Below are 26,352 nucleotides of genomic sequence, written 5' to 3'. Positions count from 1 at the left end.
CTCCATGAACGCACGTAAGAAAAATATCCTTAACTTGCTTCACTCCAATGATCCCAAAAAAAGGTAATCCACAAAGAGAAGTTAGTTCCAGAAAGGGTCACAGTAATTTCCAGCAAGAAGGCCTCAAGACGCACGCAGGTTCATTTCCGCCGAGCGCTCTCCCCATCCCCATATAAAGTCAATGCAATAAAAGTCCGCTCCTATTCACAAACGTGCGTTCAAATTTACATACATGGCATTTTAGTCAATGAGAAAAATAACAATTTATATAACATATTTATAATATATACATATGCATAATATCCTCATTAATGGGATTAAGGGAAACTTAAAAAGTGGGGAAATAATTTACTATATCTTAATCATTTGGGATACTCACTCATGTTAAGTCATCTTCCAATCATTTCCAAAAACTTCAGTAAGTTGCATTTAAAAAGTATCAAAGTTATTCAACCTCCAAATAAAATGACCAACTGTCTTGGCTAACCTCTGGTTCAACTTAGATTACTGAATGGATGCTGTAACTGAATAACCTATATTCCAAAGCCAATGATGGAGAATAGGGACTTTACTCTTCATGTTGGAATCGATAAAGCTCCTTTAAGAACTGAAAAAGCTTTTTGGATGAGAGGCACATTGTCTTCAGAAACCAAAAGCAAGTCCGGCTGCCTCCGACAAGGCTTTCAAAACTGCTGTTGTGAAGGTTGTTCTGAAATCATCAGCTAAGTAATTTAGCAATAAATTTGCCACGGAGCCAAGTTTGACGTCTTTAGATCTTTAAATTCATCCCTGTTTTGAATACATTTTGCAAATTATTGTGGCACAACATTGCTTTTCTCCACAGTGCGTGAAGCATTAATGCTGGTCTCGAATGAACTAAATGGACCTGCATTTACTACACAGTGAATTAAACTCCAGTCCTTTACGGGGTTAAGGGGCCTTGAGAACAGTAAGTGTGTAGGTTTATGCAGTGCAATTCACTCAGTATTCATTTAGGTTAAGTGGACAAGGCCATACTTGACAACAACACTCCCATGAATATGCTTTCCTGTAGAGTGTATGTTATTGTGCTATACAAATAAATTTGACTTTGACTTCCTTTCTCTTTTCACCCTTTATCTTCTTCTCATTCGCTCTCATATGGACTCAATGGGGTCTTAACGCCATTTACTGCTATCCATCCGAGTAACCCCTCAATTCAACAGTTTCCCATCTAAGAAGTAGAGATGGTATGTTCAAATGCATGCATCATATATCACAAGCTTTACATTTTGTGGGTGTAATGTTGCACTCATAGGGACTATTTCTAAAAAAAAAAAAAAAAAACATTTTGTGACAATAACATAAGATTTAAAATTAATTAAAAGTTTCTGATGAAACTTAAAACCAGTATATAATATCCCTGAGATGCTTAAGAGTCCCAAAGAGGGCACTTTCACAAATCATAGTCTGTTTAGTCTGGTGTGGTGAACAGTGTAGAAATACAATGAAGAATGTTAAATATCTGAGACATGTACAAAGAAGAAAATTAATGTTTCTCTCAAGAGCTTCAGGGAATGGCAGACGTTTAAGCATTAATGCTGAAGTTTTTTCATTAGACTTGGCATCAATCCACTCTGCTGACCAATCCCTTTTCCTTGAGTTTGTTGAGGTCCAAGTCTATCCCACTCATGTCAACCTGTCGTTCACCTGTGTCCATATCAACAAACGCCCACGCGGGCAGCCTGCATTCCGGTCCGAGACCAAGACCTGTTTGAGTCTGGACTAGAGTGTGATTCCTGCATTCGGAACAGCTCAAACGAATCACACCGTGGGGTTGAACTACACCAGTCTGATTAAAACGGACTAAATGTTGGCTTGTGAAAGCACCCAAAGACGGAGAGGACAGCAGTGGCAGCAGGTTGATGCGCCGCCAATTAACAGCAGCTCTTACTCACCTGCTCGCTTCAAAAAACACATTTCTCTCACACACGCGAGCGCCGCATAGAGAATGTGCAACACTGCCCTCATTATCTTGAAAAGAGATTCACAGATGAAAATCTGAGGCTGTTGCAGAGATGAGAATGTTCCCTGGGATGAGATGTTCATTAGAGCCTCGCCTGACATTCTGTCAGAGTTTCCGCCGCTGTCAGCAGCCGCGTATGCGCGAACGTCATGTGACACCTCCCTCCCGAACGCCGTTACGGCAAGCATAAAGCAGCCTGTAAATAATGAATGATTTTTCTATAAATCCCAACACGGGGTGTGTGGAAGCGTTGGGCATGCTTGGTCAGCCGGCATCTCTTCATGACAGCCTTTGTCATTGCTGCTGCCAGCAGGCAGTCGCCGCTCAAAGCTCTGCCAAAAGCATTAGGATGCCGGCCTCGTGATCGCTGAATGCTGTCACCGGGCAAATATGGTGCATTATCACAAAAACCCTTTAACTCCCGTGAACATTAAGGCTCAGGCTTCTGTAAGCCTGGAGCAGAGGAAGGACCTCATCAAGGTTGTTGATGAAGACCTGGTGGCTGCAAGGGAACAACGTGTAACCTTCAATCCTTTCACAATGTACACTTCTCTTTCCTTTTTAGTCTTTTTCAGACATTTACAAGGCATCACCTACCATTGCCTTGAAGGGGGACAAAGCAACAAAATATTGTATTCATCTAATATATTTGCACTTTTTAAATTTCAGCTCTGTGTGAGATTCTTTACTGCATTCCGCTGCCATTTATCAATGCTGTCGATATCAGGTGTTTTCTTTCAACCATGTTTGGCTGCAAAAGCGTGCAGGCTGGCTGAAATTCAACCGTGGTATTTTGACGGGGAATGCAGACAATAGAAGCAAAAGAACCATGAAAAAGTGGCTTTGTGTTGCATTGATCAACAACATTTATCCATCACCTAATATGTTGTATAGGAGCTTCAGTTGGTTGGAAAAAAGCAATTGATTCTAATGGAATGTTTGTTTTTGAGCACACACTTGCCTTCAATCCAAACTGTATGATCCCCAACCATCTTCTGCCTGTGTCCACAGTCCCTCTAAGCCATCATTATACCTATCATAACACTATTGTTTTGAGGGCACCGATGTAATCATGTGTGAGATTAGTTTGGATAGGTTTTGATGGTACTCTTTGTCTCCACGGATACATTCAAAGCCCGTCTAATTACATCCTGGAGAGGGAGAGAACAACGGCCTGTGCCCTGTTTATGTGCTGCTGCTCACCAGGGTCATCTGAGAGGAGATAGTTGTCAGAACTGCCCAAGTCATTTTGGCGGTAAATTATACAACAATTCAATACAATTTCTCTCTGCCTTTGTGTGCCTCAATAGCTCTCTGAAAGAGTCTGTCTAACCATACATGCGGCTTGTAGATCTAATATGAGTGAAGATTCAGCAACTGGATTGGCAATTTAGTGCCTCACATTTATTCAGCAACAAGGTTTTGGCAGACTGCTGAGGTGAAACAACTAACTCCCCTGTCAGAAATGCATAATGCAAAGAGGATTGTGGGTATTTTAGGAGCGGAGAGGATACACACATGCATCCTTCAAAACCCTCTGAACAAGTGACTCAGCCCTTCCTTGACATTGAGAATCAGAGTGACGTGCAGGTGTACTTTTTAATACATCACAGCAAGTGTCAGAGGTGACATTAAAACAAACATGGAAGAACCCCTGAAGTCAGAATGTTGCCTTTTAACAGAAAAACTAGAGTTTGTAATCTATGGCACGTGGGTATCATGGGGACCATAAACCACCAGACCCAGAGATGGGTGTCTATGGGTAGACATTTAATTTCCGTGAGAAGGCCCAATATAAATGTCATGGTCACATGAGTGTGTGTATCAGGCTCATTATACAATATAAGCACATCCTCCTGATCTTTACCACAGATAGACCAGGATCTGCTGGCGTCAAGTACCCTACTGCCTTTTAATGGTTCTTTGTTTTGATTGTATGGTTGACAGTTGTTCCCGATTGACTCGTGCAACATTTTATTGTTATTACATTTTATAAATTAATTGGTTTTAGGTGTGACTGTCTGTGTAAATAGTTGTCTGTCTGTATGCGTCAGCCCTGTGATAGTCTGGTGGTCCAAGTGATGATGAACCTGTTTCATTTAAGTGTGGACCCATATGTGGGTACTGGTGAGTTCCAATCTTGCACATCCAATCCCAAGAGTTACATAAAAGTGTAACCATGGTTTCAATCTGGCCTTTGCTGCATCACTTTAAAATAAGGTCTGCCTCTCATCTTCTCAGCCACCTTATCTTTCATCCTCTTCAACAAAATCCTGTAGCCGAGTTTCCCTGCAGGAGTGTGAATCATCTCTTCACCCTCCTGAGGGGATCCATACATGTTGAGAAGCCCCACTCGTCTCCATTTATCACCTCTCCGTCCTCTCACATCCTTATCTCTTGTTTTCTCCTCCCCTCCTCGCTCTCTCCCCTGATTTTTTTCCTCCTCTGCCTTCTGTCATCTCAAATGAAATCTTTCTCTCTTTCTCTGGGCTTCTCACTCCCCCCTCCCCCCCTTTAACCTTTCCTCAATTATTATTGTTATTGTTTCTTCCCATCCCTCATCTCTCAGTATGAATGCAGAGTTGGAAACATCTTTTTCACCTTTAATGGCTTTCTTTCTTCCTGTATCATTCTATCTCACAAGCCCTTGCTGCCTTTGCCAACATTTTTCTCATGAAATAAAAAGAGGAATTTCAATGAAGGACACTGAAAAGATTTAGTGAGTTAGAAAGAACAAAAGTTAAAGGGGAGAGACAAGTGAACAGTGGGCAATTCCAATTTGTCTCTGGCACAGATTGTCAGGATGTCTTCTCAACTTGCAATGATACTGTAATCGTAATTCATTCATTAATTGGCTTGTTGAACTTAGTGGCTTCTTTTGATAATATTTCGAGGAGCACTCCAGTCAAGCAAACAGACTGTTTTTTGCCTGTTTTCTTTCAATTACAGGGTTACAGTCTTCTTTCTCATTCTAAAGTCATTTGAAAAGCTGCCTTTCCTCATTCCTCTTCCCTTCTTTTTCTCTCTCTCTGCTCAGCAGCACCCTTTTCCCACCGACACTCAAATCCAACAAGTACCCAATTAGGGAGCATGCCCCTTCACTCATTGGTTCCCTGGTGCACTCGCCATCTCCTCGTTGTTCCATCTTCCCCACCTCTTCACTTCTGCTTCCTGAAACATTTTGCCCTTCCTCTCTCTACCAACCCTCCTCCATCTCCATGTGAACCTGGTAAAGGCTTTCAGTGTAAACTGAACGCACCTATACAGCGACTGCCTGCTGCGCCTCTGACCGAAGCTGAACATAAAATGCCATTGTAAGTGGGAACCAGCATCCCAGGAAAAAATGCTTATTAACATAACTGTGTTGATAATGAGATTATGTAAGTGATTATAGCATCATAAACACATTTATTGTTGGTTGCAATACATGTATTAGTAACTACAAGGGTTACTAAATGTTTAACAATGACATAATAGTTCAAGTCAATGTGTTCAATGCTAAACGATCACAAGGCTTATAAAGCTTCCATTAATATTCTTAAGCAGTCTATGAAGCCATGTGTCTTTTAAGTGCTTATGAACATGTTATAATCTAACAATAATGATATATTATTATTCATTTTTCATTAAACCCCTGCCCTTTACCATTACCAGCTTCTCTCAACAGGAGGCTTAACCAGCACATGGCACTTCCTTGCAAGTGCATTCTGGGAGTTAAAGTGAGCCCACCCTATTTGGAAAAAATAAACAATGCTGCATGGAAATACAAACATCAACAGTTCTACTCAACTCAAGCTGTCTGTTACTCACACAATGATAATATATCCTTATGTGTGGTATGAATTTTACCATTATTAAAATATGATGTGTTTTCAAAATGACACATGGTGGGGGAGTTAAATACAGCTGATAAAGAAACCCAAGGCCCAGGGCCAGTGATTGCAGTGTGTGAGAGAAATCTGAGTGGGATGGAGCACAATAGTTGCCCAATATTGGGCTTATTTAAACCACTTTTATTATTTGTAGTTGACAAATCCAATGCAGCTCACTAAATATGTGGTGCATGTCATTGGAATTTCTAATAATGAATCTGACTGTCTCCTCCACCATCCTAAAGACCCAAGTGGAACTTTAAAAAGTAATGCGTTTTACTGAAGCACAATCTTTATTAAATGCGTACGCAGTTCACAGAGAGACGCTCCTTCCTGCTGACACACACAATGTCCCCCACATAAATCAAACTGTGGTTGCAGTTGAATCAATGAGCCGCTAATTAGCTATCTAGCCTGCAGACTGACCACAGTGGTGTACGTTTCCCAGTTAATGACTGTTTGGCTGCTCGTTCAGCGAAGTAAGAAGAATGTGCATCCATGTTTTGAAGGAGTGTTTGCAGGGAAGCTAATGTGGGCTGCAGTTCAGAGCCCGTGGTTCTTTTGTTGTGTTGTGTAGCCGTCTGCTCTGACTATGACACAGCTTTGTGCAAGATTTGAATGACTAAATCTAAATCAGGCCTCCATGCAGACAGAATGCAGGGTACTCCAGGTAGAGGATTCATACAAAGGTTAGATGAAACCACCTGCAGGTGGCTATGGGCTTTATTTTCTATCTTTGTCTCTTTTCTTCTCCTTTCTCTCTTCTTTTTTGTTCCCTGTATTTCTTGCTTGTCAAAGCACACTCTGTCTCATTAACCTTCTTGTAACATGTACATTCACACCCTCTCTCTCTCTCTTTAATTATCTGCTTTGTCTTCTACTTGCTTCTCCTGGAAGACTGGAAGAAGGTGGCATTGCATGGCCACCCTGAAGACCTGTCTCTGTCTTTTGCTTGCCCACTTACACCAACAAGTACCCAATTAAGCCAGGGGCCACAAATCCACTCATCCATCTCTTCCTCCTCCCTCCTCTTGGTCAGCTCTAAGCTTCAAGATCGTTTTCCTTTATTAGCATGAGAGCTGTGCTGCAGCTCCCACAGATAAACAAAGTCACATTATTGTTCTCCATTCTCCATTTTGCCATACTTTGGCATCTTTCTCCTTCTGTACTGTTGGTCATAGAATTATATAACTTAACATTTAAATGTTACAGTGCACATATTCTTCAGGAGATGTATATTTTTTTATTTGATTTATTTGTATTTTACCAGGAAGTCCTTTGAGATTGAAATCTCTTTTTTGAGAGAGACATGGCCAAGCCGGTTGCCAGTTATAGATTAAAAAGACAGTGACAATACACATAAATGTATAGTAACAACAGCAGAAAAGCAAAATAGGGAATACACACATCATATATACAAGAAGATACTGAATCCAACTTGTGTAAAACAACTGCAATTTTCAGTTACATGTTCCGTTGAATTGCTTTAAATACTAGGCTTGTAAAATGTAACAGTTTGCAGGTTATTCAATATACCACATACCACACCAACCATATATTTGGAGACATCATTGAAAGTTTTGCATAGCGACCTTCTCTGTATTCTCTTGTTAACACAATATATTCAAAAGGTAGAAAAGATCATCAACACAAGGATCCTCGTTCATGTTGATTTTCTGCAAAAGTTAGAAGCTTAGCATTTGTCCTTGTCTGCAGACAACATTGTCTCCTAGTGCCTTCCAAAAATGCATGTTACCATTACAAAAAAGGCAAGCTTTGTTAAGTTTAGGTAATTCAAAGTACATGGCTGAGGTTGGAGAAATAGTGTGGTCATAGCTAAAATAAACATTGACTAGCCATATGATAGCTGCAATTTTCTTACGGTTGTCTGTCCACTTGTACTGAATCAGTCACATCAGAATCTCATCTACATGTATTCTGTGATGCCTCTGAGCATGTGGATGATGCTGTTGTGTTCTTTCGGAGTAAGGACAAACATCCATGTCATTTTCATCATGGCCAGGTCTCGTCTAGCCCCGAAACGCCAGCTATTCCCCGACCAGAACTATGTGCAACCCTACCTGTTGCCCAGCCGGCTGGCTGAGATTCAAACTGGCACATAAAGCAGAGATATGCTGACTCTATGACTAATCCAGCCGATGACCTAACACGGGGTACACCACTCCCAGAGGCTTCTCAGCAACGCATATGGAGTCAAGGCCGGCATTCCTCTTGCTGAACACTGACTGCTAGCCAGCCAATGCATGTGTGCCAGCTGAATCAGAGCCTATTGAGGAACTCAGAGAGTCCATGTTCTGCACTGCAGTGATGTCAGATGAAACAAACCTCCCTTATCTGAAATAGTTCAGCAGCTGGGAAAATCTGGAACAAAAATGTGCTTCATGGGGCAGCAGATCACAAACCATTGCCCAGTACTATACTGACTGACATATAGAGACGAACAAACGACTCCCTTACTCCCAAAGACGACCTGCAGAGTGGGACGTTGACTTCAGACAGCAGAGTCCCTAACGCCCAATTTCCACTGCATACGTCTCCGATGCGGTGCGTCTCCGATCCGGCTTCGGTCCGCCGTCCGCCAATCCCCACAGGATGCGTTTGCGGCGCAGTCCGGCAGAACGACTGTGACGCCGCGAGACCTCGCGATAATACGTAATCGCGCGAGACTGCAGTTAAAGAACTCTGAAAACCTCTGACCTGTTGACTCCGTACCTGGCCCCGCCCATTCTGACGTTTTTGTGACGTAGTTAACTGAAATATGATCCGTCGTCAAGAGGTTTTATTAACACAAGTGTTTTATTTTGAAGTAACCGGATGTTTTATTGTTGAGTATGTACCAAACTTCCTGTTTCGCTATATTTGCTCTGTGCTGAATTGCTGGGCCGTGGTCCGGCATCCGCCAGAAATAGAAGCCCTCCGTATTTGTTGCGGAGAGCAGCGGACTGCCGGAGCTGAGACGCAGCGGACACGCAGCGCAGCGGACCTGGTGGGGATTCACCCATAGACTAAAGTGAAACGTATCTGCTCCGCTGGCGTGGCGGAGACGCAACGCAGCGGATGCAGTGGAAATTGGGGGTAAGGATCATCATTTCCATCCACTTATATTGAATCCAAAATATCCCATAACCCAAACTCATGATCATGGATTGCAATGAGAAACTGCTTCATCCAGGTCCAGAGTGTGTGGGGGGTAAATCAGATCAGGTGCCAGGCCAATCATCCCCAAAATGGCAAACCTTCCTCCAGCCTGTCTTAGACTGTTTAAGCCGCCATACAGAGCGTATGCTCTCCAAAATCACGCTGCATTGAACTGGCACTGCATGACAGTATGGATGCAGATACGTTCTAAAAGGCCTTCAGAAGATTTGTCCCACACAGAGAGAAACCATTTGAACTCCCTTCTCTGTGTGGAACTAATTTCAGAGGAAAATACCTTCCAGGCCATGGTACCAGACCTAAAGCAGCAATTTGCCCACACACAAGTGAAATTCCAGTTGAATTCTCGATCTGCCCCACATTTCGCCCACTATGTTGCAAACCCATTGGCCAGTGTTAATGTTTCTTTTAAGTCTAGTGTATGTAAAGCACTTTGTAAAGGTTGTTTTTAGGAGTTGTTTTTAAGTGCTATATACAGAAAGGTTATAATCCTTGTTAGGGCACCATTATTATTTTATTTATTTATTATTATTATTGTAGAGGATAGTATGCTATTGGCAGTCAGACCTTTTGGATGGCTGGTAATTTAGGTTTTTAACGCTCACAACTTTTGTCAATTGAAATGACATTTTACTTAAATGTAGCTGAACGATGTCATGTGATCTGCAAATAAGCACAATAGACCACATACCCTCCAGCCATATAGGTTTCATGTTGTCTTGTTTCCTTCTATAGGAAGGTCAGCATCATGAAAATGAAGCTATGCACACACAAAAGGTCACTCACAGTCGAACAGTACACATATAGCTAGTCCCAGCAACTGTATTGTGGAGGGGTATTCTATGTGAGGGCGAATCAACATTTGTGAAATGTTTGATACAAATGGGGCAACTATGGCTCAGGAGTTAGACTAGGTTGTCCTTTTATTACAAGGTTGGCGGTTCAATTCTCTGAGCGAGACATTGGAACTGGTGACAACTTCAGCCCAGGCTAACTTAAGGTGGGCTGATCTTTAAGGTGGATAATAATAAATAAATAATTTGATATACTGGTCCATTTACGCATAACATGTAAGTGAAGGGGAGGCAGATGTTAATTTGGCCCATGCGTGTCTGTGCTTTAAGGCTAGATAACTACGAACTTTTATAATGTACAATTGGTCGAAACATACCTGTCATTTTAACATCAAACCTTTAATATTTGCAGGAATTTCTTTTTAAATTATATTTATATGTCATTTAAATAAGTTAAAAAACACAGCACACAGTTTAAAAACAATATAGCCTATATTTAGATGAAATGGCAGCACTATATGTATTTGTTTTGGAACAGAGTAAACATTCCCGCTAATGATAAATCTTAATAGAAAATTGTACCAGTTAAGATAAATCTGGAGTCGAAATCTGCAGATTCAGATACTAGGCTCAATCATTATATTACACCGTTAAACCAGTCAGAGATAAATGGATGGTGAGAGAGGCGAGGTAGAGAGAGGTTCATGGATAGGTACTCAAAGAAATAAAGGAGAGAACAAGCAAAAGAGATTTAGTCAATTTTGGCAAATTACTGCTCTGTTCACTAAAGACCTGTGGGAGAGAATTAAAAGACGGATAAAAGGGATGGACATCTATGAAAGATATTATAATAGTAAATTATACATAGTAACTAATTTTATCTTTATTATTATATCTTCACTTTACATCAAATGACTTGATTTAAGATAAGAAGAGACGACTATTATAATACTTAAATATGCACACAAGGGGAAAAGAGAGGGAGAGAAAGGCAAATTAAGATGAATAAAAAAACATAACTGTTACTTCTCATCACATCTGGCTCCACATTAGTATCAGAGTTATGGTTTTATTCTCATTAACTGCACACACTAAGGACAAGGACATGACTTATTTAATGGGGACTTTTATAGTTTTCTATTGAGGAACAAGTTAGTCAAATGACCTTTAAAACTCGGCCAGACTCGTCGACAAAGCGAAAAGATGCCCACAAATTCAGTGAGGCAGGAGTTAAAGTAAAATCGTAAAATCAGCACACTGACATGGTTACAGTTACGATGCGCAACATTGTCATCAATATTAACCCGTCACGCCTCCAGGAAGAGTACCAGGCTTTGAAGCCAACATTCGTCGTGGCCAAACCATGGAACTGCAACTTCTTTTTCCCCCATAGAATTACATTGGGAAAAGACGTCTGTCAGCTGATTAATTATTTGAGGTCTTCACCTTCCCAATACAAACACTTGAATAACCCTTGCATCAAGTCATGTGTTGAACAATTTAACCTAAACAATGTCATAAAAGATGCAATGCATGAATATATGAGCACTATATTGTATGTAGGCACTTTGATGAGGTACTTAACACATTATTTCCAATAAATTAATTTAAATTAAATAGAAATAAATAAAGAGACGGTGAGAGGATGGCAGAAAGGAAGCAAGACTGAAAGATGAGCTACAGGGAGGACATAAACGGGTGCCTGCCCTGGATATATGCAAATATGAGTGTTACTATATTTGGTGTCTATTACACACACACACACACACACACACACACACACACACACACAACCTCTATTGGAGGTACGAGGATTCATTTGCAGTGCAGAGTAATGACCTCATAATTCATCATGGTCATTAGGAAGGCGGAAGGCACTGCCATTAGGCTGTGGCACACACACACACACACAAACACGCACACAACTGTGTAATTCTATACTTGTGAGGACAACCTCAATCCTTAACTAACTGAAACCTAATTCTAAAACTGAACATTAAACCCAAATCTTGTTAGTCCGAGGGTCAGGACTAGCCAAAATGTCCTCGCTGTCCAAAAATGTCCTTGCTCTCAAGGTCTATAACACAAAAACACACACATGCAGCTGCAGATTATTCAGGTTACAGTGTCAAGGACTAGCCGGCATGATATAATAGCCATCTCTCTCTCTCTTTGTGTGTGTGTGTGGGTGTAACCACGCTCAGCTGTACTTCACTGTAGCTGGCGGGCTCAGAAAACTTCTCAACTCTGCGTTGTGTTTGTAATGAAGCACGGGAGGCTCACTTGTGTAGCCTATACGGTGCCATTTATTGTCCTCAACAGCAACAGAATATTATCTGGTCAGTGATACAATTGGCTTGCTACAGATGGCTCACACACAGCATGCTACGAAGGAACAGTACGTTATGTTAGCAGTAGCTAGCAAGCTAGCGCAATATGCCGATAATTTACCATGTCAGCACTTAAACATACAGTAACCTGCTCATTACTCCTCTCGCTAGCATTCAGATGCATTGCAGCATACATATAACGTCATACAGTGCAAATACATACAATAATATACAAAATTAGTAAACCATGCGGTGCTCTGCAACTCACCGTCAGGGCGCCTCATAAAGACTGGCAGTGTGCCAACGCTGACAGTGGCATTTCTCTACCACTTCTAAGAGAGGGCGCACTTGAGCCATTATATAAAACCTTAATGTGGCAAGTGAAATCAAATACTGATCTAACCCTGTTACGTGTGTGTGTGTGTGTGTGTGTGTGTGTGTGTGTGCCAAATATCCATAGATGAGATTACAGCATCATCTCCTATTCCTCATGTCTCATGTCAGCAAGGTTTACACCAGTCTTACTTTGTGCCTTGCTACATGAAATGTCATGCATTAGCACTGATACACTCAAATATGGACATAACTACACTCGGATAGCATGGAAACACGGAAGTCTGCCAGATAATTTAACAACACTATACAAAAGGTTTATGTTATTGGTTCACTGATATGAGTTATTTAAATATGTATTTGTAAGAGTGCAGCAGTTGCTATGGAGAAGACATAAACCAGAACATCAGAACTCAAAGAAATACAGAATTCTACTGGTGCAAGTAGCATAATCGGCATATGTATGAGACAAAACGCCACGGTGTTGAGAGCATCATGAGAAGTGCATCACGTGAAGTCATTATTAGACAAGCAACGAACCTGCTACAAAGAGTTCATGTAAGGACGGTAGACGGGTCAAACACCACAAGGACTTTCACCCAGGAGAGGACTGTCCTGTGTGAAACTAACTCAACGTAGATTTATTTTACCGTATTTTTTTTTTTTTTTTTTTTACATAACGTTGATAGGTTTCATGTGTTCATGTGAAAAGGCAGAAGGAAAACTCCCATATTGTGAAATAGGATGGATGTGGTAATTAAGGAAATACAAAAAAAAGCATGCATTTACAATGCTGTCTCCTAGAATTGAAAAGAAAAGAAAACAAAAACAACATGCAGGTTTTTAACTTGTGCTTGCTGCCTTTCCGAAACTTTTCAGTAACCCAACTGCTGGCACAACTCTGCTCAACTTCTGCTGCTGCTGACTGTCTGATATCAAGTATGTTGGACTGGTCATTTCAGGCAAAAATATTATTATAATATTATGATAAAAATATCATAATCATGATGTTTCATGATGTTGAGTTTTATTCCTAACAATACAGGCAGTAGGTGAAACAAGCTATTAGACTCTCAGTGGATTAATCTAACACACACACACACATGCACACACATACACAATCTGATGAGCAAAGGGAAGTCTAGAGGAGGTAAAGATTATTTATTAGATAATGCAACCCTTGATGCTCCCTCGCTAATTCCATTCTCTATTCCTCTGTGTCTTTGAGTTGTCTCCCCTTCTCTGTTTATTGACCTCTCAATTTTTTCCTCTTTTCGATTTATTTTTACCAAAAAACTCATCATCGTGCTCAACCTCCACACCTCAACACCCCCTCAACACACACACACGCCTTGTTTTGGTCTGATTGAGATTTGTCCCAAGGAAACAGTTGTAATGATGATTTAAATCTTTGATCTGATGCTGAACAACAAGGACACACACACACACACACCTACGCACACATGTAATTGCTTTGAAGTACTCTGAAGAGCTGACTAATGAGAGGTCAAAATCAATACTGTGTGTGTGTGTGCTTTTTTTGTGACTCTAAACACACACACACACACACCATCTGTGCGTAATTAGCTATTCAGTCAGCTTCGTGTCTCTGAGCCAAAGTAGGAGCGTTTGATCTTTCTGTCTATTTAGAGACACATTTGGCTCACTTCTAGTGGCTGACAAAGGTTTGCAAAGGGTCGGAACATTTCCAGAAATCTTTCAAAATTCGAATAAAAAGGATCAACTTTTAGATAGTGCACTTATTTGTTTAGGCAACACAGATAAAAAAGACAATGTATTATGTCATTTTTTGATTTAAAGGATGACTTAATTAGATTGAAACTACTCCTCCTCACATCACCATAAAAAGGAGCCCTCTACATGAATATATAAATATATCTATATAAATCAGTTATTTTATGAATTACTTTACAATTGATTATAATTTAACCCCTCACTTTGCACACAGCCCAAGGTACCTTTCCTATGGTTTAACTGGTTAGCTGACTAACTAGGGATGCAAACAATTAATCGATTATCGATTAATTGTCGATAAGAAATTACTCGATTAAAATAAATTAATTGCAATTAATTGCGTTTTGAACCCGTAATTCCCCGCCAGTCCACCTGAGGGCGCGCTTGACGCCAGACGTACTTGACGCACATGCGCGAACACAAGCGAAGCAGGGCTCTGACGACAACAACAAGACAAAACGAGAAGCGGGAGCAGTGTTTCCCACACATTGACGAGACTATGGCGCACCGCCATAGTCTCGATGTTCGCCCAAAATTATTTTATCAAGGCAAATGGACTTAACTAGCGGCTCTAATGATAGGCCTAAACAGGAGGGCAGCAGCGCTTATTATAGGGGGAAATCCTCGCGGCTGGTTTGGCTTATCAACGTTCTGTTTTCCCCCGTCGCCATGGCAAGGCGTCCCCCACGCCGAACCCCCTCAGCTGGCGAGTTTGACGGCGCGTATAGCCCCGTTCACATACGTCGCTACTCGCCCGTCACTCGCTTTCTCGCTGAATTCTACTCGCTGGCAAAAAAAACTCACTGCCGCCGGCGGCTAGTTTCAAGCGGCAACTCTCTGTGGAACTCTCTGTTGACGTCAACTGTCAATCATCTCTATTCTACATTCTGATTGGTACGCGCTTGGTACTCACTTCACTCGCATCGCAGAAAGTTAAAGTTATTTTATCTCCGTCCCCGCCCACATCGCATCGCCTGTCCTGACCACATTCCGCTAGAACACATTCACATTCATTGACAGCTGTCGCTCAGAGATGGGCGAGTGGCGACGTATGTGAACGAGGCTTCAGTCAAAACCAAAACACCAAGTAAGGCTGAGGAATAGTCACCCACTTATATTAATAATAATAATAATAATAATAGTCATAATAAACGAATAGTTTAAAGGCTCAGCACTGTGTTTTAGTCATTTTTGTTTTCATCTTTTCTTGAATGCTTAAACTCCTCAACCCCATTTAGTATGTCAATATTTGTATCAGTACCAGCAGTTTGTAAGAAATTGGTCAGGAAACGATATGTCATATTTTGGTTCTCAAAATTCCCCAAATTGATGCATTAAAATGAAATTATTCAAAATATGATTTAGTAGATAGAACCTATTCTGAGGGAAATTCAGCTTCTCAGAAGAATTGCCGCTTATGAATTAATCGATCATCGATCGATAAGATGAAACAACTATCGATTAATGAATTACTCGATAATTTGCATCCCTATGACTAACTCAACATGGCACATTTCACACTTTTTTCACACGAAAAAAGAGATTATTTGGCAAATTGATAGATTGTGTTCACTCACAAGATGGTAAAAGATTAGTTTGTGCATCTGACATGGTTAATACAGCCTGACCCAATCATCCTATCATTTAATTCCTGTTATTTTCTGTTGGATATAGGAACTGGGAAGGGGAATTCCCAAGAAACTTTTGCACTTTGTACATTCCCAGAATTTTGCAACCAGTGTAAATGTACTGTTTTTTAAAAAAAGTGGATAAAAATCTGATTTTAAAAAACACATTTTGTTTTGCTATGAAAACAGTCCAACTGAACCATTTACACTTTTATGCGCAGCAGCTTATGATTGCTACTTTGTGCTGACAGTTTGTGTGGAGTTCTCCTGAACAAACCAGATAGACTGTCCATAAGCTCAGAAACCAACAGCCTGTTCTCCATCAGAGACTCAGATAACTGGGCAACTCGGTGCAGCATGGACAACACAGAAAAAAACAAATTAGACTCTTTGGTACCAAATATTCCAATCAAATGCCAGATTTGCTCCACAGCAGATGGTCAAATCTGACACGAACTGACCTGTCAAATGTGACCAGACTGAGAGTCTGGTTATGTCGTCAGGATCCCAAAAAATAAAACGTTTTGAATGTACTTACATTTTTTTACACCGCAAATGCTTATCAACTTGAATGATTATTTCTGAGAAGATTTTCTTATAATGAGCAAACCAGGAAGAAAATGAAAGCCATGATACGTTTTACCTTACATCATTACCATATTTCTGTCCATCTCAGAGCTCAGTTTTATTGATAAACATGTCTTCATTTATCTTCAGCATTTAAATATTTGTATTAATTAGCATGAATCAAACATGACGGACCAGTGTCACCCTTCTTTACATGTTGTCTTCACACCCACTAAATTAAAGCCCTGACAAAAAGACTGCACACAAAGCTCATCCATTCCGAAGGCTGTCATAGTTACATGCTTTACATGTCATTTTTTTTTATTATAAAAGCACAAGATGCTTGTCACAACACAGCTGCACTTTGGAGGCAATATTTAAATAATAATACTTAAAACCCTAGCAGATTATACAAAACACGGGGACATGCCTTATCTTCAATCTACCCAAATTCTCCCATGTGACCCCCCTCCTCCGTGACCGCCACTGACTCCCTGTTGCAGCACGCATCCAATTCAAGACAATGGCTCATCAATGGAACGGCACCCATCTACCTTCAAACACTGGTCAAACCTCATGCCCCGAAGCAAGCACTTCGCTCCTCTACTTCAGCTGGCCGGCTGGTACCACCATCGCTGAAATCAAACAAATGTCGCTCAGCAAAGTCCAGACTCTTCTCTGTGGAACGAACTCCCGACTAATGTCAGGACAGCAGAGTCATTTGCCATCTTTCGAAAAAGGCTCAAGACTCACCTGTTCAGACTTCACCTCGACTCTACATAGCATGACCCACTAACCCCCCCCCCCAAAAAAAAAACCCTTACCTATAGCACTCTGATCATAGCACTGTTGCCCTTGAGGTACTACTTTACTCAGATGAGGACCTAACACTTGTTCTATTTTTAGCTCTTACTTTATCGGCAATGATACGTTGTGGTTTCTTTGTTTCCTTCTTTTGACAAATGTACTTATTGTAAGTCGCTTTGGACAAAAGCGTCTGCTAAATGACCTAAATGTAAATGTTTGAAATGTTGACCGCTGCAAGCTCTCAATATCAGGAAAGTTTCCTCGATATTCCAAATATTTACTTTCTAAAATATCTTCCACAAAAACTGCCATTAGTTATGTAGGGAAAGACTGCGGTTATGGCAAATAAACTATCACACATAATTCAGATTACACCCTAGATTTGTGCCTTGGTACATAAAGGGCATGCTTAATCCTGCATTAGCCCACGAACGTTGGTACAGGTTTTAATCATTTGATGTGGAATCGTTAAATATATTCATAATTATACTGCCTTTGAAATACTGGAGCCTCCAAGATGATTTAACAATACTATACAGAAGGTTTGTCTTATAGCCATAGGTTTGAATTATTTCAGGGATTTTTCTTAGCAAAGCCATTGCTATGGAGAAGTGAGCCAGAAGATAAGAGCTGTAATGCAGAATGCTTAGTCATTTCTGTAAGTATGCATAGATTGTAGGTATGTCCCGATCCGATATTTGGATCGGATCGGCCGCCGATATTAGCAAAAAATGCATATCGGATCGGCCTGCACGGGAAAATCCCGATCCGGACTCCCGATCCAGTTTTTTTTTCAAAACTCCGGTGTTTTCCAGCGCACCGATGTAGGTAATCCATTCCAGTTTTTTTCAGTTATTCCCCAAAATCTGGTCCGCGTTTTCCAGCACACCTAGCGCACACCTCACGACCTGTCCAGCATCCACTAAACAACAACAAGACAGACTTGTCTGTGCATGTCCAGTGTTTCCCCTACCATTGTACAGGCCATAAAATCAATATGCCAAAAATAAGCCACCTATCAATTCATTCATAAATCAATAAACATTTACATTAGGAGCGCCTCCGCGCAGCACAGTGTAGACTTGCGCCTGGTTCACACCGGACGCGGAAGCGCCACGAATAGACGCGTAGCGGAGCCCGCTTCCATTCGGCGCCCCTGTTAAGCTATGGTGTCGTTCACACCAGACGCGGAGCGCCACGAATAGGCGCGGCTGTCCCGCGCTGTGAAGCGATCGTTTCGGCGTCTGCTCTATTTTTTGCGCGTGCCGCGAGCGAACGCATCAATTCTGGCAGGAAATCACACAGAGAAACACGAGACAATCCGGTCAATTTAATAAAACAAAATAAAAGCAATTTTCAAAATAAAAGCAATTTTCAAAATAAAATACCGCGATTGACAAACACGATCATATTTGTGTATCTAAACTCGCACTGGGAAACAGGAAGAGACATCACATTTAATAAATGTGAAGAGTAGATAAACAAATATGTGTATTTCAACGGTATATCTGCACTACTACTGTCTACTACCATACACACTCTCTCTGTCTGTGTGTGTGTGTCCCTCTCTCTCTCTCTCTCGCTCTCTTTCTCTCTCTCAGAGAGAGAGAGAGAACGGATAAATACAAGAAGTGTACAAACTTCTTGGTTACAGAAACATGGCGTATTAATTGTACGGGGTTTAATGGAAAAAAATAGCTCTGAATGAACAACAGCTGAGCAGAAGCGCTTGTCGACCGCCGCGGAGAAATACGCGTCTGGTCTGAACGGGGGTGCGCGGATCGCTCGCGATTTTCGGCGGCGCGCCGCACCGCGGCGCTTCCACGTCCAGTGTGAACCAGGCGTTGCTCGGCAAGACGTGCAGCCACAACAATCCTCGGCGAGCGCTCCCGCTACGTTCTTCTTCGTGTTCTTTACGCGCTTGATGTTGTTCTGATGCCGCTCTGCCTCGTTAAACCACCACAATGTTGCTTTCTACTTTGAAAACACGGAGTTGACACTGTATTTTGATAAGCTGTTGCACTCTTCAGACTCGTGGTGTGAGCGGAACCGGACCGGTACCGGAACCGGACCGGCTTCCGCGCTGCCTGCTCGCACAGATCCGCTCGTGCGCACATGCGCTGATGCAGGTCGAGTGTCAGGATTGTTTTTGATAAACTGTGGAACTCTGAGTTAACCTATTTCTTCCTGAATTTCTATGAATTATTAGGCTGTTGAGTAAACCTATAACTTATATTTTACTTGATAAAATAAGACAATATATGCACTCATATGTCGTTATAGTGTTTTACAGTATCTGTAGCTATTAATGTGATGCTCCTCATTTTCCAGCCATATTTTTCCGGCCCCTAATTTTGGATAATTTCCATCAACCGGCACCTTAATAAGTCACTTTCTCCTTGAATCCTTGAAAACCTTGAATACACTCTGGGTGAACAAAAATGTTGAATGCAAATATAATAATTGCAGAATTGCAGACTGCTTGCTGTGCCACCTGACTTAATCCAACTGCACCAATACACCTTTTTATTATTATACTATTTATTATTTTGTCTATTTTGTGTTTATTTAACCCTGTTAAGAATAAACAGGTCAGCTTCTCATTACCAACCATTGTGGATTATTCAAACTAACCTAATTAAGTTGGCTAGTTGTTCTTAAGAGTAAAACCCTTTTCAACATGAGTCTGACAACAAAATAAGTAAATATCTTTAATCTTTAATACATGCTTGGATCGGCCGGTATCGGTATCGGCCGATACTAAAAGCTACAATATCGGTATCGGATCGGAAGTGCAAAAAGCTGGATCGGGACATCCCTAATAGATTGTCTAGATTTTAACCTACATGAATCCAAATTTAAAATTTAGCAGGACTCAGTATTTAACAGTATTTCAGCTCTTTGACTGGATGTTTCTTGCTGAAATCCTTTGGAGTTGTAGTTGACCTATTTAGTTACTAGTTTAAATTAACAGACTTGTATGTTTGACTAAATAACCAGACATTGACTAACATGGTTACTAATAATTTGAACTGATGATTCGACAGGGAGCGTTTCATCTTGCAAGATGTGCTCCAACTATCATTCACCTAACAGTCTATGCAGTAAACCTGTTGGTACAGTTGTACAACACCTCTGTTTTTACTATTTCTGTTGTTTTGCTCGTTTGTTTGTTTTTTGCTATGAATGAATTCTGACAAAATCAGATCTGACATCTCCACCCAGATCATGCTAAGGCCTGATGATGGCCTAAAATGTCCAAGTGGATTAGTCTGTTGTTATGGAAACAGAACCCTTTTCCCTTACAGAAATCTTTCCAGGAAGCACTTTTTCCCTGCTCAATATGAACATAGCTTCAGCCTGCCGTCCTCTGTTCGGTCTCCTTCTGCTCCACCTGCTCAGTTTTTGTGGGCCTGAACCACTGAACAGATGCTAAAACAAATCTATCCAATCCACTTGGTGTTGTTATGAGCCAAAACACGCCTGCACTGTGGTGCTCTGTCACCAGAAGTTTAGAACGTTTTCTGTTCTTGGACAGCACCGTAACACTGGAAACACGCTAAGCTCGCTGCGCTGTCAGGGAAATCGCTGTGGCATTTGTGTGAAAAAACAAGCAGAAAGATACTGAGAATGGACTTTTCTGACAGACATGCAAACTAAATTAATGCTGCTGGTTGGCTCTTCATGCGTGCCTATTATTGCTGGTTTTTGTTTGCTAGGGAGAGGTGGATTGGACAGCCGACGGCAGCTTTTGAGCTGTCTCTGCCATTTAAACAATTATTTATGGGCGCTCCGTGAAGAACAAATCTTTTTTTCCTTTCTTCTTCTTCCCTCAAAAAAGTCACCTTAACTTTTTATATTTTTGTGTTGATGTGTGAACTATATTCGCATATTATATGCAAATGGTTATTTATTTAACTGTGTTTTACCCAGATTTGTGTTACCAAGCATTAAAACGTTGCTGCTGCCAGAGGACATTCAGTGCATTTTACAGTAAACAGGATCCTCTGATCTAAAGGGAGGACAGCTCAGAATATTTAGTATCATAATTTCCACTCAGAGAAATTGAAGAAGAAATGGTGAGAAACTGTAAAGAAGCTGCTGACGTGCTCCTGCGTAGCTGGATGAGAATCCCTTGAAGAAATGGTGATGGTCTTAATGTTAAATGGATTGGTTTGTATTTTTCTAGGCTGTCATAACAATGTACCCACAACACAAATGCACCTTGAGAGTTATGAGCTGCTCTTATTACTCTTGCAGTCAATTCTGGCCCTGAAGTGGTCCCACATAACTGCGGTGGAAGAGATTGGGAAGAAAATCCACAGAAAGCATTCAAAAGTAGAGACGGAACTTGATATGAGAGTGCAGCTGTCTCAATTACATTTCGATCCATCTCTGTTTGGGGCCAAATATCCAAGAACCCACGTGGCAAATCCCTGTGTCTTTGTCAATCTTTGTTTTTCTCTCACGTACCAGCCTCCTACCACACAAGACACATGAGCAGCACCAGCCCCCTGTTTGTCTTTTGTTCTCTTCTCCTTCTGATGAAGCTGAATTGTACAGCAATTGATAATTACAGTGTGAGTTTGGTTTCGTGGGTTGAATGTCACAGCTTTCCATCTGGCTTGACGAGTGACTAACTTGTCTCAGCAGTGACTATGAACAATTGCAGAGGCAGTGCGAAGACATATAGAAGACAAAGAAAAGTTACTGAGATATAAACTTACAGTGAAACTTTCCAATGTGTACAAAGAAGTGTAGAAAAGCATGTAGTGGGCTAGTGATTTCCCAAAGCTGATTCTTTCCTGGGCTTAGAGTTTCCTGGGCTATATCCGCTCTCACACAGCTCCCCCATTACAATGGATAGTTCGGAAAATTGTTGCAGCAGATATATTACCTTTTATTATTCCACTCATTCTTGTTCCTTGCCCGGGGCCTACATTACCCCCAATGCAACTCAACCCGCAACACTTCTGTTGTAAATTCTGATTAATTATGTTAATAGCGACTCATGTATCCTCGAGCAGACTACAGAGGTTTGGTAAACTCATTCATTTCCAATTCCAGGCTCCCAGATTCTCTTTAAATTGTCAAATAGCCAACGTTGCTTCATCACTTTAGGTAATTCATCAGACTTTGCTCCCACTTGATCACCAAAAGATTTTATACAAGTGTTTTCACAAAGACAGTAGGGCCCTAAACAGACAGAGCAAGATGTTGCCTTTTTCATTGTTGCTAGGTAACCAGCATATGGATGTTAACGTTAGCTTAACACAAACCATGCACTTAACAGTTAATAGTATGCTGATTTTTCCTTATTTGCCTTCTGCTGTTTTTGGTTGATCATGTAACAATGGTTGTTAGGCCACATAGCTCCAAGTATCCAACAAAAATCACCACAAAGAGAAAAAAGCTGATGCAATTGACGCTTATCTGTTCTTATCAGTTCTTTTTAAGGTGCTCCTGCAAAGACGCAAGGTGCATAGAGCAGAAAAAAAATGTGGCATTCAGCAACGCAAAACCAGTGCGCAAAATGCTTCACTCTCAAAGAAAATATTTCTAAAAAGCTTCCCCAGGCTCCTGAAGCACTCTGATCAAGGCCTCATACTCCCAAAGACCTGTAATCAAACTTTGATGTGAGTTCCCTTTTCACAGCGTGATAAGCTGATGTAGACTACACCGCTGATTGCAACCTAGATGTGAGTGTTCAAAAACCCTGACGATATACTTTTCTTTATTTTCCTCCTGCTTGACATGCTGTAAACCTTTGGAGCTGTTTTTGTAAAGGTATCCAACACAATCACAGAAAATCACTGAATCTTTGGGATTAGAGGATGGAGGCCGATGTTTTGCTCTGCCTCATTTAGTGATGGATTTAACCAATCTGACACAGTTAAATCACAGAGGCCACTGCCTTCTGACACCCTCAATGGCTGCCCTTGATTGTCATGGACAGCCATCTTTACTGAGGGCAGAGGTTAAGAGCTGATTATTTTTAAGTCTGTGTGTTTTGTGTGGGTTCACTTACACTTGTTTCTACTCAAATCGACACAATTTGCAAATAAACACAGAAAAGACGGACTTTCCACACAAATATCTACACAATTGGGCATGTATACTCACATCTGGGTTGCTGATGGCGGCTTGGTGCTTTTTAGTGCACCTTGAGTAGTCAGAAATGTTCGTAAATACTGATCAATCAGTAATGGTTTTATTTTTTAGGGGGATCTATGAGCAGTAGGGTTGTCACAAGAACCGATACTTCGATACCGATACTTCGATACCGAAAAAAATAATTAGATACTTGCTTTTTTCTGGTATCGTCAGAACCGAATATACAACTTTTCACTCGGAGAGCCGTGTCGATTCTTGGCGGAACTGATGGGGGCAGTATACGCGTGTGAGCAGCATAGAGCAGTAAGCGGCGCTGAAGAAGAATGGCTTCAGCAGGTGGGAGCGTAAGCACAACACGTCGGCTCGTCGACAAGACAGGTGCGAAGAGTCGCGTGTGGAAATATTTTGCATTCGAGGCGGATGAATCCGGAGCAATTCTTGATTCAAACAAGCCGACCTGCAAAAAGTGCCTTATAAGCACAGTATTGTTTGTTTTTATACTGGATGGCTATAGGTCTGTTGGCAGCTGGTACTGCAATTTAAATTCTGTGCAAAAAGATCTTAAAGGAGTCATAACCTGGTTTTATACGTATCCAGCCCCCCTTGGATCGCTTTGGATCAATTCGTAAAACTTATTAGAAAAAAAAAAAAAAATTTTAATCAAACATTGAGCTTGTTCTGACCCTTTTTCGTACCGCGATTTTATCACGCGAGATTACGCGCGAGGTTTTGACTGGTCCGGATGTGCATTGTATAATATGTAATGAGGCGCGCGTTGATTCGCCGCAGGAAGGACAGAGCCGGGGGGGCTTGCCTGCATGCAGACTCCAAAACATAATGGCGGCGCTTCGGCGATTTCAGGTAGCGGACGGGGGGGCGGGGTTGGGTGGTGAAAGAGGGGTGGGCTTATGCAAGTAGCCGCCACGGTGACGTCACCGAAGGCGCAGAATCAAAATCTCGTGCTTTAGGAATGCACACCCTTGTGTGCTATTCCTGTTCGGAAAAAGAGCAGAAGCGAAAAAACGGCGCCACTTTCAAACTCCAGCCTTTCAGGCAAGTTTCAACTGAGGTCAAACACAGATATGCATGTTTTAACAAGAGAAATTGCGATTTCCTGGTGATGACTCCTTTAAAGCACAGTGGTGTTAAATACTTGACAGTTTGAAGCAGTTTTCAATAAATTAGTGAATTTAAAAGTACATGGGTCCTGTTGTTTTTTTTTTTAAATTGTGGTATCGAATTAGTATCGAGAATCGTGGAAATTCACAGGTATTGGTATCGACTACTGAAATTCTGGTATCGTGACAACCCTAATGAGCAGACAATTTAATATAATATTCAGAACTAAGTTTTTATGAGTATAAAATCACAGAAAAAAAATGTAAAATCATGTTTTCGTCCGTTTATATGAGCCCAGTATACCCATGTCCATGTCCCCTTCACATTACCCAGAATGGACAAAGATTGTATAGCCTCAGTTTATGTTTAGACTGGATTATTCAATGTAGTTCATCCTTTCAGCATGCATCGCTAAAGCAACAGTGATCATATTGTTCCTTATTGTAAAGCCTTGGCTAGAGTAGTAGGGCTGTAAATGTGCTGTCACTGAACTGGAAGTCCGAGTTGAAAAGGTTTCTCTTTCTTACTATTCAATTGTTGAGATGATAAAATCGCAGAAGGACAGGAGAGGCTTAAATTTAAATAGAGGCTTTCCGCAACAATATTGTTTCATGTCCATTACTATTTTTGTACCTGCAGAAACTCATGTTCCTCTTACCTTATGATCACATACATGACCAGGAAGTTTCCCACCAGGCCAATGACACAGACAATCATGTAGACGACCACGATGGTGACCTTGACCCCTGTGGGCAGCAGGGCGTCCGTCTCGTTGTAGGTGCCGCTGAAATTCTTCTGGAAAAGCGAGTCGTTGAGCTGCAGGTGACCAAGCTCGGCCAGCAGGTAGTCGTCTGGGAACTCCATCTCTGACCAACAGGGGCGGAGCTTTACACACACCTGACGGGAGGCAGAAGTAATGGCACAATGAAGCAGTAACTTATTCCACTGAACATCCTCCTACTGTTTTTTTCCCTCAACTTCCTTTATAATTTTATTTCTCTATATTTATTGGATTGTATTGCTATTTTTAGGGAGGAAGGAATAAGCTTGAGAATCAAGGAAATAAAGGCGAAGAAGAGTTGCTAGAAAGAAGAAAATGAGTTGAGGGATTTAGAATAATGAAATGCTTTAATTTACTTTAGTTTATTTGTTTTATGGTTTCGTGGACAGTCCCCTTTACAATTAAACAAGCAGCTTTAACCTTTTTGACTAGTATCCAGCTGTAGTCCCCAGTTGTAGCAGTGGCAATACAAATACTTAAAATACATTACACAAAAGAATTGCGGTGAAAACAAGTTATTATACCACAAAAGGACAAGTGAAAAAAGTATATAAAAAGTATACACAAGGAGTACATGGGAATGGCATCAAATATGATTATGATGATTATGATCACGTCGCATATCAGGTTTTCTGATGGGATTTAGGGCCCTAGTTTCGTGGAGCAGCGTAGGGTGGTGCAGGGTGGCGGAGCCGGCGCAATGCAAGTTTCGACCAGCGCAGCCTTGCGCACGGTCAGTTTGGTGGATCGCCTGCACCGAGATGGGTGTGGTGGCGCAGCTGGGGGGGGCCTCACAGATTCAGCTTGGCGCAGTGGAAGTTTCGTGCCTTAGGCCGCACCGAGACTGCGCCGAAAGCCCGCCAGCTCCAACCTGGTCTACTCTTGGCGCAAGGCGAATTACAGCTGGCGGAGTGGCAGTTTGGCTCACCGGCGCGCAGTGCGCACACGTCACCAAGACCTCACAGGCAGGTTTTCACAGTTCCAGGCACATTTAAATGCAATAAATAATCACAACAAACACTATTTAATGCAACTAATTGAATCAACACGTGTTCATTTGATTGGTGAAG

General features: G+C 41.4%; 1 protein-coding gene across 1 annotated transcript in view; it reads right to left on the bottom strand.

The window, feature by feature from the left end:
- The window catches only part of LOC311017703 (delta-type opioid receptor-like), a 105,590-nt gene that overhangs the window by 61,950 nt on the left and 17,288 nt on the right, over window positions 1-26,352 (bottom strand). The window contains 1 exon segment of the mRNA XM_084016230.1: window positions 25,160-25,398. Coding sequence (XP_083872356.1) covers window positions 25,160-25,365 — 206 coding nt within the window. The 5' untranslated portion in view covers window positions 25,366-25,398.

The sequence above is a fragment of the Eutrigla gurnardus genome (genome assembly GCF_963514095.1).
Source record: "Eutrigla gurnardus genome assembly, chromosome: 8".
Taxonomy (NCBI): domain Eukaryota; kingdom Metazoa; phylum Chordata; class Actinopteri; order Perciformes; family Triglidae; genus Eutrigla; species Eutrigla gurnardus.
The sequence above is the reverse complement of the archived record's forward strand: the minus strand, read 5'-3'. Positions and strand labels throughout refer to the sequence as shown.